At 41.9% G+C, this 12,627-nt stretch overlaps 1 protein-coding gene across 1 annotated transcript in view; it reads right to left on the reverse strand.

Annotated features, from left to right (window-relative positions):
- LOC124250365 (zinc finger protein 45-like) overlaps positions 1-12,627 on the reverse strand; it is a 48,784-nt gene that overhangs the window by 22,031 nt on the left and 14,126 nt on the right. Inside the window, exons 8-10 of the mRNA XM_046682167.1 lie at positions 12,082-12,201; positions 6,894-8,713; positions 2,730-2,844 (exon numbers count right to left, since the gene is read on the reverse strand). Coding sequence (XP_046538123.1) covers positions 2,730-2,844; positions 6,894-8,713; positions 12,082-12,201 — 2,055 coding nt within the window. The remainder of the gene's footprint in view (positions 1-2,729; positions 2,845-6,893; positions 8,714-12,081; positions 12,202-12,627) is intronic.

A 12,627-nucleotide genomic window follows, 5' to 3' on the forward strand; every position in this document is an offset into this window, starting at 1 on the left:
TAAATGGTTAAAATACACCAAAAAAGATACATAGTTAGAGTGGATGAAAAAAATCCTAACTATTGGTTGTCCACAAGAAATCTACTTTAAATATTAAGATCAAGATAAGTTAACATTTAAAAAAAATGATATGCCATGTAAACACTAATCATAAAATAGGAATGACTATATAAAGGTCAATATCAGACAGTATAGACTTCAAAAGAAGGAATAGTACCAGGAACATTATAAAATGATAAAGAGGTCATTTCATCAAGAATTTAATAATCTTAAAAATTCATAGATTTAAAAACAGAGCTTCCAAAGTACTCAAAGCAAAAATTGAAAGAATTGAAAAGAAGAATAGACAAATCCACAATTATATCTGGTAACTTAAACACTCCTCTGTCAGCAATGGCTAGAGCAAGTAGACCAAAAATTAATAAGGTTATAGAAGACCTGAATAACATTATCAATAAAGTTGACCTAATTGATCTAACTGACATTTACAGGCTACTCTACACAACAATAGCAGAATACACATTCTTTTCAAGTGTACATGGAATATTTGCTAAAAGAGACAATATTTCTGAGCCATATGACAAAACTTAACAAATTGAAAAGAACTGACTCATACAAAATATGTGCTCTGAAGTTAAAAATAGAAATCAGGAACAGATATCTAGATAACCCCCAAATATATGGTAATTTAAAAATTCAATTATAAATAATCCATGGGTCAAAGAGGAAGCCACAAGGAAAACTAGCAAATACTTTGAATTGAATCGAAATGAAAGCACAACATAAAATTTGTGTCATACAGCTAACGCAGTACTTAGAGAGAAATAAATACAATTAAATGATTATATTACAAAAGGTCTCAAATCGATGATCTAAGCTTCCACCTTAAAGTAGAAGAACAAAGTAAAAGGCAAGCAGAAGAACGTAATAAAGAAAAATTTATAAGATAAGAAAAAATTAATAAAATTTAAACAGAAAAGTCGAGAAAATCAATAAAACCAAGAACTGGTTCTTTGAAAAGATCAATAAATTGATAAACCTCAGGGCACAATAACCAGTAAAAAAAAAAAAAGAGAGAGAGAGAAAGAGAGAAGCACCCTGGCTGAGGCTCTATTAAATGCCATAGCTGTCCACCTTGTTCCCATTTTTCAAATAAACTTAAGTATTACCCTCATCATGGGCCCCAGGCCTCCATACTGTGGGCCAAAATGTATGATAACATGCCACTGGCCCTAACACCAACCCTACCCTCTCAATGTGGCAACTGATGTCATGGCCAATGAAGGTCTGTACCAAGAGGTAAATGACCCTTCTCTGTCAAATTAATTTTACTGGGTCATTGTGCCAATGTGCTGACACAAATAATTTTGCCTTCACAATGACTGATATTTATACCTGTCTACTCTTGGCTTATCCACAGAAAGGACAGAAGACAAAATGTGGACTTGCATGGGCAGAGCTCTTAAGGCTACTTATATCCAACATATCATGCATATGTGGCCACCCAAAATATAGCCAAATGTGCCCCAGGGCATCCATCAGTCTTCAGTCACTCTCAAAATAATCCTCCAATGTAGAACTTTGCCTTGAGGTCTTGGAGTTAGCTCATGACTCAAATTAGGAGTCTCCATCCTCCACTATACAAAGGCCCTTACAGGTATCGTCCACGGGCTACCATAGATGACAGAACAATCATCAGCTCAGGAATAAGGATCTCAGCCCAGGAGAACAAAGGACCCCCCCCAAAAGATGACTTCAGCAGAGCCAACAGTTCCAACCTTGATCCTGACACCCTAAGATGTCCTCTCACCACACTTTCATGCCAGAGCCCATCGAATAAAGATTCTGACACCCCCTCTGCTCCAAGCCCAACACCTGGTTCTTCCACTCAACTCATATCCCCTCCTACATCCCTTATGACTTCTCCAACTGCCCTTTCTTCTCACTCATCTTCTGGCTTATCCCCAAAGTTTCAATCTATGCAGCTTTGTTTACACTTTGCTCCCAACCTAGCCAATATCAACATGACTGTAGACTGCTTAACTGAAGCTCCAACCCTCCCTGCTTATGTAAGTCTCTGCAACCTCCATATTCCCTGCTCCTACACAATGTAAACACACTCTGCAAGAAGCTAGAGCTTGTTTGCAGACCTTTACTTACCTAAACTTAACCAAGCCCTGGTGAATGACAGCACACAGGAACCTACCGTTGCCTGTTACCCATTCCACTGCATCAAAGAACACCCAGCAGGTTTAGATTTCTGCTTGACCCTTTCCATTCCCTCCTCTTGTGTTGTCCTTTTGGTGCAAGCTAATACCCTGCAAATTAGCCAACTTATACCCTAACCACCACTTAATTTCACCCAAAGGTGAAATTATACCTGAACAAAGGTCTAAAACCCCAACTCCTTCCATGACTAACAGTTGGGACCTGGACATAATTGCCTCTTTAGCTGCCTCCACACCAATTTTCACCATGACCCCCACAACCACATCAGCTCCAATCCCCTTGTCCAACAATCTCTGCTTCACTCTCCACCATTCCCTCATCACTACACCACTTCCTCCTTTCCTCAACTTGCCAGATAAGAACTATAAAACAGTAACAGAAACGTCACCCAAAAGATAAACCAATGCTGGGCCTGAGACCAGGAACCCCAGCCTGGGAACCACTTATCCAATTAATCCCCACATCCTTGGAGGTCTTTGCTATCCATATTAACTACTTACCATCCTCTCTGGTCACCTTCCAGCTCCTTAACTTCCCCTGGCACTTCCTCAACCTCACCAGGTTCTTCCTCATTAACTTTCCCTTCACAATTTCCATGCCCTTCCTGGCTTCTACCTACAATTGACATTATATAGAACTATTGAAACTAAATGGCCCCAACATATATGCACTGATGTATGCCTTTCCCATAAAAGGGTACACACAGGCTATCTTTTTATTTATTATAAATTGGGCCTCATCACAATCTTTGGTATAACAGGTACAATTCTAAGTCTTTTCAATTCTACAACACATACTTGGCACTTAGAAGCCAGCCAAACAATGTCACAACTCCTGGAAGACCACATATACCAAACACCCCAAGATTTAGAAGCCCTTAATGAGAGAAAACTCTGTAGATGCTATGGTAGCTGATAACATATGCATTAGACTACCTACTGGCATCCCAAGGTGGACCTTAAAGGGAACCTCTGGCTGTATGTAGGTCACTAATAGAGGAAAGGTCTCCAGAATAGTTCAACAGATAAAACAAACCAAAGTAGTCAATGATTTTACTAATTACTAAAATACTCCAAGAGATTTCCTGAACCCCCATTGATGTCTTCTGGCTCCTTCTGCCCAGATTAACGTTATCTGGCCCCACATTATATTTCAGGGAGCTAGCACAATAATTGCTGACCTAATTATTTTGGGTCAACTTTGCAAGTGTGGCCTCTCTCAAATACATGTTTATTTACAGGAAAACCTGGGAGGTGGCCAAACTAGCCCAAATGTCATGGGTGAATTGTGAAGACCACAGGAAAGAAACGTGGACACTTAGTGCCAGCAGCCTGAGCCTCATCTCCTGCTCCTGTCTACCACCGTCTTCACAATCCTGATGGGTCTACACACCATCTCTTTTAAACTTTGTGCAGGCAAGACTTCCCCTCTAGAAAGTGCCTGAACACTATTCTCTCTCTCTGTTCTGGACCTTCTCCTAGAAAGTCTCCCCCCCACCTCTGATGATACCAAAGGACTACTGTCTTGACTTTTTGTCATCGAAACCTAACGTTAGGGGTGGCTTCCTTGTGTCACACTGGAGTTGCTGTACCATGCACATCAATTGGCAGGGAGAAATAAAACTTTTTCTAGATGACATGACTGTCTACACAGAAAACTCCAAGAAATCTACAGAACAATGTGAACTAATAGGCAAGTTTGGCAATGTTGTAGGATACAAGGTCAATGTAAAACAATATGTTGTATATACTACCAATGAACAATTGGAAATTGAAATTTGAAAAATAGTACGATTTAAGTTAGCACCAAAAAGCACAGATTACTTAGGTATAAGTCTAATAAAATATGTGCAGGACCTATATGCTGAAAATTACAAATAACTGATGAAAGAAATAAAAGGAGTCCTAATAAGCAGATATACCATTGTCAATGGTTGAGAATAGTCAACAATGGTAAGCTGTCAATTCTCCCCAAACTCGTCCACATATATTCAATGCAATCCCAACAAAAGTCTGAGCAAGTGTTTATTTTTAAAAACCACAAAGTTGATTTGAAAAATTATGGAAAAGCAAACAAATTAGAATAGCCAAAATAATTTTGAAAAAGAAGAATGGAGTCAGAAGACTCATACTATCTGATTTCAAGACTTATTATATAAAGCTACATACCGGAAAGATGATAAAACACACAGACCAATGGAAACAAACAGAGGCCATAAAAAGACCCACACAGATATTTGCAAAGAGCTTTTCACAAAGGGGCAACAGAAATTCAACGTTGAACAGAGTTAATTGGATATTCATATGCAAAAAAATGGACCTTAACCTCACACTTTATAAAGATTAACTCACGTGGATCATAGACCTAAATATAAAACCGGAAACCATAAAATTTTTACATTAAAAAAGAGGAGGAAAATCTTTGTGACCTTGGTTTAGGCAGAGTTCTTACATCTGAAACCAAAAACACAATCCATGGAAGACCCAAAGTGAACTTCATCAAAAATAAAAAAAGCCCCATCTGTGAAAAACACCGTTAATGGAATAAAAACACAAACCACACACAGGGATAAAATATTTGCAAAACACATGACTGACAAAGGACATGTATCCAGAACACATAAAGAACTCTAAAAACTCAAGAACAAGGAAACACTTTACCCAAAAACAATAGGTACATGGATAGCAAACATTTATAAAGACGCTCAACACAGTCATTATAGAAATATAAATTAAAGCCAAAATGAGACACCACTATAAACCTATTGAAATGCTAAAAACAAAACAAAACCCTGATAAGCATTGATGGTGGGAATGCAAAATGGCATATCCATTTTAGAGAAGTTTTTGTTTTTCATGAAGCATAGTCTTACCATACAAGCCAGCAATCCCAGTCCTAAATATTTACTAAAACATGTTGACATACAAACCTGTATGTGAATGTTCATAGCTGCTTTCTTCATAATTGCTAAAAACTGGAAACCCAAATATCCCTCAAATCATAAATGGATAAATGAAGTTTGGTACATCCATCCAACAGAATGCCACTCAGCAATAAAAGGAATGACTGCTGATACATACATCAAGATGGATGAAGTCTCAAAAGCATTAAGTGCAAGAAGTCAGACTCCAAAGATTACATACTCTATGATTCCATATACATGACATTCTGGAAAAGGTAAACTATACAGAGAGGAAACAGGTCGGTGGTGGCCAAGGCAGGGGGGAGGAGGTGCGATGGGTTCGCTACAAAAGGGTAGAGGACTTTCAGGGCAAGGGTGCTGGAACCATTAAGTTTCTTGATTGTGGTGGTGGTAATAACGACAGCATTTGCCAAAACACAGAATGGTACCAAAAAGTAGATTTTACTGTATATAAATTATTCCCAAATAACTTTTTTTTTTAGGAAGATTAGCCCTGAGCTAACATCTGCTGCCAATCCTCCTCTTGTTGCTGAGGAAGACTGGCCCTGAGCTAACATTCATGCCCATCTTCCTCTACTTTATACATGGGATGCCTACCACAGCATGGCTTGCCAAGCGGTGCCATGTCCATGCCTGGGATCCGAACCAGCAAACCCCGGGTCACCGAAGCAGAATGTGCAAACTTAATCACTGCACCACCGGGCCAGCCCCTATTCCCTAAGCATTTAAAAAGAAAGGTTAGCTTGTTGGCTTTTCACAGATGCCTTTTATCTCACTGAAGAATTTTTATCATGAATGGATGTTGAATCCTGTCCTGTGTTTTCTTTGCATCTATTGAGATGATGATATATTTGATCAAAAGAATCCAGACACAAGAGTATACACTGAACCCGTATGAAACTCCAGAAGACACCTAACTATCTGTGGTGTAGAAATCATGGTACTTATTGCCACTAGAGGTGGACTGACTAGAAACAGGCACAAGGAAACATTCTGCTTTAATAGAAATATTGTACACATTGATCTTGGTGATGACTACACAGGTGTGTGCATTTGTCAAAATTCATGAAGCTGTAAACTTGAGATTTATGCATGTTACTGCATGCAAATTATACCTCAATTTTTAGCATAGAAAAGTCCTGGTCACAACTTGCTGAATTATTTCTGGACCCAGTAATGGGCTACAAATTTGAGTTTGATAATCACTAGTTCACAGAAACTGCATGGTTGGGAAAATGAGCCCATGTGGTCTAACAGAAATGCCTTCCAAGGCTGGTAGAATTCCTCTTCTAAGTACAATTTTATACAATTTTCAGAGATGAACTGAATAAAAATTCCTATGATGACTGTTCTCCCTTGTATTCATTTGACAATTACTGAAGACCTACACTGTGTTAGGCACTGAAAAGGCAGAGTAGATTTGACAGTCAAGAAAGTCCCCATGCTCTTGGAGCTGAGACGCTGGTGGAATCAATTTGGGCATTCCCATCTTAGTACTTTTGGTTAACTCCAGATCAGATGCATCCTTCTTCTGTGTAACATCTGCTAAATGTCAAGGCTCTCAATGAACTCCTCAGCTCCACTCTCATGAGGCTTCTCTGCTGTGTGGTCAACCAACCACCATGACATGTCAAGCTCTGGGTGACTCTTATGGAACAGATATTTTGTTTGCTATGATAGCTCTGATAATTGGACTATTTCAGCACCCATTGAGGTATGAAAACACACAGTTTTATAGAGCTTCTTTCCTGTATGAATTCTCTGATGAGGCTAAGTCCTTGTCACCCTCATCATCAACATGGACTCTCTGATGAATTATAAGACTTGAGCTCCAACTGAAGCCCTTCCCACACTCCTCACATTTGTAGGGTTTTTCTCCAGTGTGGACTCTCTGATGGGCTTGCAGGTATGAGCTCCAACTGAAGACCTTCCCACACTCTTCACATTTATATGGCTTCTCTCCAGTGTGGACCCTCTGGTGGGCTTGAAGGTATGATCTCTGCCTGAAGCGCTTACCACACACATCACATCGGTATGGCTTCTCTCCTGTGTGGACTCCACGATGCGCCAGAAAATTTGAGGCCCGACAGAAGCCCTTCCCACATTCCTCACACTGGTACGGCTTCTCTCCAGTATGGCACCTCTGATGGGCCTGAAGCTGTGAACCCACGCTGAAGCCTTTCCCACACTCTGCACACTGATATGGTTTCTCTCCAGTGTGGACTCTCTGATGCACCTGAAGACTTGAGAACTGGCTGAAGGCCTTCCCACACTTCTCACATTTATAGGGTTTCTCTCCTGTGTGGATCCTACAATGAACGTTAAGGTCTGAACTCCGACTGAAGCCCTTCCCACAGGTACCGCATTTATATGGTTTTTCTCCAGTGTGACCTCTTTGATGGGCCAGGAGATTGGAGGCCTGACTGAAGCCCTTCCCACACTCCTCACATTTATAGGGTTTCTCTCCCGTGTGGACTCGAAAATGGATGTTAAAATCTGAGCTACGACTGAAGCCCTTCCCACATGCATCACACTGATATGGTTTCTCACCAGTGTGGCCTCTCTGATGGTCCAGAAGATTTGAGGCTCGACAGAAGCCCTTCCCACACTCCTCACATTTGTACGGTTTCTCTCCAGTGTGGCTTATCTGATGGGCTTGAAGGTGGGAACCCACACTGAAGCCTTTCCCACACTCCTCACATTTATAAGGTTTCTCTCCTGTGTGGATTCTACAGTGAATGTTAAGATGTGAGCTGTAACTGAAACCCTTGCCGCATGCATCGCACTTGTAGGGTTTCTCTCCGGTGTGGATCCGCTGATGAGCCTGAAGTCGTGAACGCCAACTGAAGCCCTTCCCACACTCTTCACACTGATAAGGTTTCTTTCCTGTGTGGACTCTCTGATGGACTTGAAGATACGAGCGCTGACTGAAGCCCAGCCCACACTCCCCACATTTATAGGGTTTCTCTAATGAGTGGACTATCACAGGAGCCTGACAATGAGAGTTTTTCCAGACATTCCTCCCACACTCCTCAAATTCGTGTGGATCCTCTCCAGTGGGGACTCTCTGATGACGACGAAGAAATGACTTCTGACTGAAACCCTTCCATGACATATCACATGTGGACGATCTCTCTCTACTGTGGACTCTCTGATGGGCTTGAAGACTCGAAAACCGACGGAAGGCGTTTTCACATTTGTCACATTTATAGGGTTTTTCTCCTGCATGGGCTGTCGGGTTAATTTGAAGAGGAGAGCCCCAAATGAAACCTTTCTCGCACTCCTCTTGTTTGTAGGGTTTTTCTCCAGTTTGGACTCTGCAGTGAACTTGAAGATGTGAACTCCGATTGAAGCCTTTACCAAATTTCTCATATTTAGAGGGTGCACCATGTTGTTTTTCCAAGTGAGACCCAGTTCCTTGAATATTTACTATGGAGTCTCGACATCTGGTTAACTCTTTCATAACCTGGTGCCAGATCTGTGAGTGGAAAAGCTCTTCATGGGGCAGGCTCCTCGATCCAACTTCTTGAAGGGTCTCCATGTCATTCAGATTCTTGTCTCCTAAAAGAATAAGAGAATTTGGAGATAGGGCACGTGAATGCTTTGTTCAGAAATGTCAAGGTTATAAACTTAGGTGCAGAGGCTTTATTTAACCAGGAAGAGGTTCCATTATTCTTTATCATCATGTATCATGTTCTCTGGTTGACTTGCCTCCAGAAACCAAGAAGCAGACCACCGGGCTCTCATTTACTACACATTACCGAGATCCATTCAGAACCACACTAAACTTCATAAGTGAGCTGCCAGTTAGAAATTTGGTGGCTGCAGAGCAAGAAAAATACTTCCTAGGGAAGCTTTACAAAGACAAAGCTGTACTTTACCAAAAGCCCTTCTTCTTTGGCTGCAGCAGGCGTCTCACAAATAGTTCTACATCCTTCTGCCCGCTGCACGCACATCTCACCAAAATGCTCAAAACGTCTAGTAAAACCCTTACAGAGAGATTATCAGAAGACATCCCCAGGCAATGCTGCAAATCTTCACTTTGAATTATTTCACTGGAGGTTTACTCCAATGTCAGGAGCCCTTGTGGCATTAGACTGGTTGGAAAGACACATGTTTGGGAGAAAACACCTTATCACCTAAATTCCTAAAGCTCACAGTGTGAGCAGAGTGGTCCTTCACACCCTGCTGGAAAATATCCTTCAGGAGGACAACTGGGGGAAGAGGTTTAGGGTAAGAACACACATTACTCTAAAACCCCACAGCAAGTAAAGTCCCTATAACCTCCAGGGGAAACAAGTAAAAAATCAGAAGCTCACCTTTTATAACAGAGCGAGAACTTGTGAGGAGGAAACGAATAGGGCATAGCATTGATTCTCAAAGTCAACGCTGGACAGGAAGAATTATGTTCTCCTTGGAACTCTGTCCCACCAATTAGCCACAGAACTTGTGACTTAGTTCTTTTCAGGGCTCTCTTCAACTAACACCTTATCAGTGAGGCCTTTTATCACCCAATATCACACAGCAAATTCTCCCTATCCACTCTACAGCTCTGGCCATCTCCACTCACCTTACCCTGTGTTGTTTTCACCTAGCACATACTACCGTCTGACATACTGTATATGTCCTTCATCTTTTTTATGTCTCTTCCCACATGAAAGCAGTATCTACAAGGACAGGCATTTTATATTGTTCACTGCTTTATCACCACTCCCAGAATGCCTGCCACATCAGTGTTCAATAAATATATGTTGACTGGGGGCCGGCCCTGTGGCCGAGTGGTTAAGTTTGCAGGCTCTGCTTCGGTAGTCTGGGGTTCACTGGTTCAGATCCTGGGTGCAGACCTACACACTATCAAGCCACGCTGTGGTGGCATCCCACCTGGAGGAACTAGAATGACTTGCAACAAGGATATACAACTATGTCCTGGGGTTTCAGGGAGAGAAAAAAAAAAAAAAGAGGAAGATTGGCAACAGATGTTGGCTCAGTGCCAATCTTCCTCAACACCCTCCCCCCACCCCCCCAAAAAAACCAAATAAACATATGTTGAATGGATATATGAATCCTAGTTTCACTTCTTTGTGAGAGTTTGAGCCATGTCACACAAGTAAGAGAGCTTTTGCAAGTAAGTTACCCCTAATAGGAAAGGGAGTGGAAACAGCAACTTTGCTAGGAAGTTGAAAGGCTACACCAGACACAGGGCTAAACTAAGCAGATGCTGCTGATGCGAAAATCACGCTGATCATAAAATGATGGCAAAAATCATTTGCGGGGGGGGGGGAAGATAAGGCCTAAAAGTGGCCATAGGGTCTAGGCATCAACTGCTTCTTCAATTTTTGTACTTCCTTTCTGTGTGTGTCAACTTTTGCTTTTTCAAGTAGGACTCAATATTTAAAACCTCAGGAATAACGCTGTCTGGGAGAACAGACTCAAATTGCTGGATTTTCCTATGTGGACCACACCACTGTCTTTCAAGCCGAAGACAGGGATTCAGTGAGTTTGAAATACATTTAGTAGCTTGTGACAGGCATTAACAGGAACAAAAAATTTTACAGGTGCTTTTAAGCAGTAAAGGTATATGCGTACAACATGACTATTAGAATCTTCATTCTAAAAAGTAGCTCTTTACCAAAACACTATGATTCACTATTAAAGGCTGCAGGAAAGCCATGGGGAAAATGATAATCAATTTGGTTGCAAGTGCAAAGCTAAGCTGTCATTAGATGAGGTTTAATGGACAAATATCTACATACATTCACAAGCATCTGATAAATTAAAATTGGACACTTGTTGGGGGGAAAACACTATTCTAGACTATGCCTCCATCAAACTCTTTTTTTTCAAGGTATACTTTTGTGGTGAGGAAGACTGGCCCTGAGCTAACATCTCTTGCCAATCTTCCTCTTTCTTTTGTTCTCCCCAAAGCCCCAGTCCATACGTGTATATCCTAGTTGTAGGTCATTCTAGTTCCTCTATGTGGGAGACCACCACAGCACGGTTTCATAAGCGGGGTATAGGTCTGTACCCAGGATCCGAACCTGCGAACCCTGGGCCACTGAAGAAGAACATGCAAACTTAACCACTCAGCCATGGGGCCAGCCCTAACATCACACATTTTTGATTACCACCCTTTAAGTATGTCCACGACTGATGGAAAAAAGTCCACAGAACCATTATTAACTCATTCATTCATTCATTCAACAAATGTTTATAGCACACCTGCCCTCTGCCAAGTCTTTTCTATACACTGAGGATACACCAATAAAGAGAACAGAATTTCTCCTCTGTAGAGATTATATTCCAAGGGGAATACAGTGAGATAAACAAAAATATACGTTAATCTGGTAAGTGGGGGTCACTGCTTAGACACCACGTAAGACAAGGAAGGGAAAGAAAGTGGAGGAAGAAGGCGGCATTAGGAACAGAGTGGTCATGGGAGGCCCTCTTACGGTGCTACGTTTGAGAAGAGGCCTACATTAAGTAAGGGAGGGCCAAGAGGATGACAGAGCAAAGAGCACTGACAGAAAGAACCGGCAGACGGTGACGAGCGGGAGCACGCTTGGCACAGCAAAGAGGCAAAATTGGGTGGAACAGACTGACGGGGGGGAGAGTGGAAGGTCGCGTTCACAGACGGATGGGGGACAAAGGAGCAGCAGCCATGTGGACATTAGAAGCTACTTTAAGTACTTGCATTTTACTCTGAATGAGAAAAGAAGCGACTAGAGGTTTTGAGCAGAGGAGCGACAAGACCTGACAAACACTCCAAAGAACCATTTCGAGTGGAGAAGGGACTGGAAAAGAGCAAAGGCGAAGACGGGGAGGAGCCAGGGGCTGCTGCGGCATCCGCAGACGAGGCCCCGAGGTGGACCAGAGTCACCACTGTGGAGGGGACAGGAGGCTGGACAGACTCGGAGTCACACGGCTCTCACCTGAGGAGCTCCGGCTCTGGGCTGCTGTCTTTACCAGCCAAAGCTTTTCTTCTCTCTCTAACCGGGGTATTCCATCTGGTGTGACGGACTGATGCCCTGTGAAAAGCCGGGGACCAACATCTAAAATGAATACATAAGGGGAAAAATGACTAACGACTGTAGCTCTCTGCATCATCCTCAGGACATCAAAATGGGTGTTTTCCAAACTGTTAATTATGAGCCATCAGAGGAAACACATTGTATGCAAAAATCCAGGATATGCAGGCATAAGCATAAATTACTGGGAAAAAAACGTTTATTTTCATCCCATCCTCTCCACCACTTCTCACACTATCCTTTGGCAACAGGCCATAGTCTTGCTGCAATGTGCCATTACTGCCAAGGCCTCTGAAATTTTCTACCCTATTTTATTTTTTTATTTATTTCTTTTTTAAAGATTGGCACCTGAGCTGACACTAGTTGTTAATCTCTCTTTTCTTCTCCCCAAAGCCCCCAGTACATAGTCATATATTCTAGTTGTAGGTCCTTCGGGTTCTGCTACGTGGG

Source organism: Equus quagga, chromosome 13, assembly GCF_021613505.1.
Source record: "Equus quagga isolate Etosha38 chromosome 13, UCLA_HA_Equagga_1.0, whole genome shotgun sequence".
Classification (NCBI taxonomy): domain Eukaryota; kingdom Metazoa; phylum Chordata; class Mammalia; order Perissodactyla; family Equidae; genus Equus; species Equus quagga.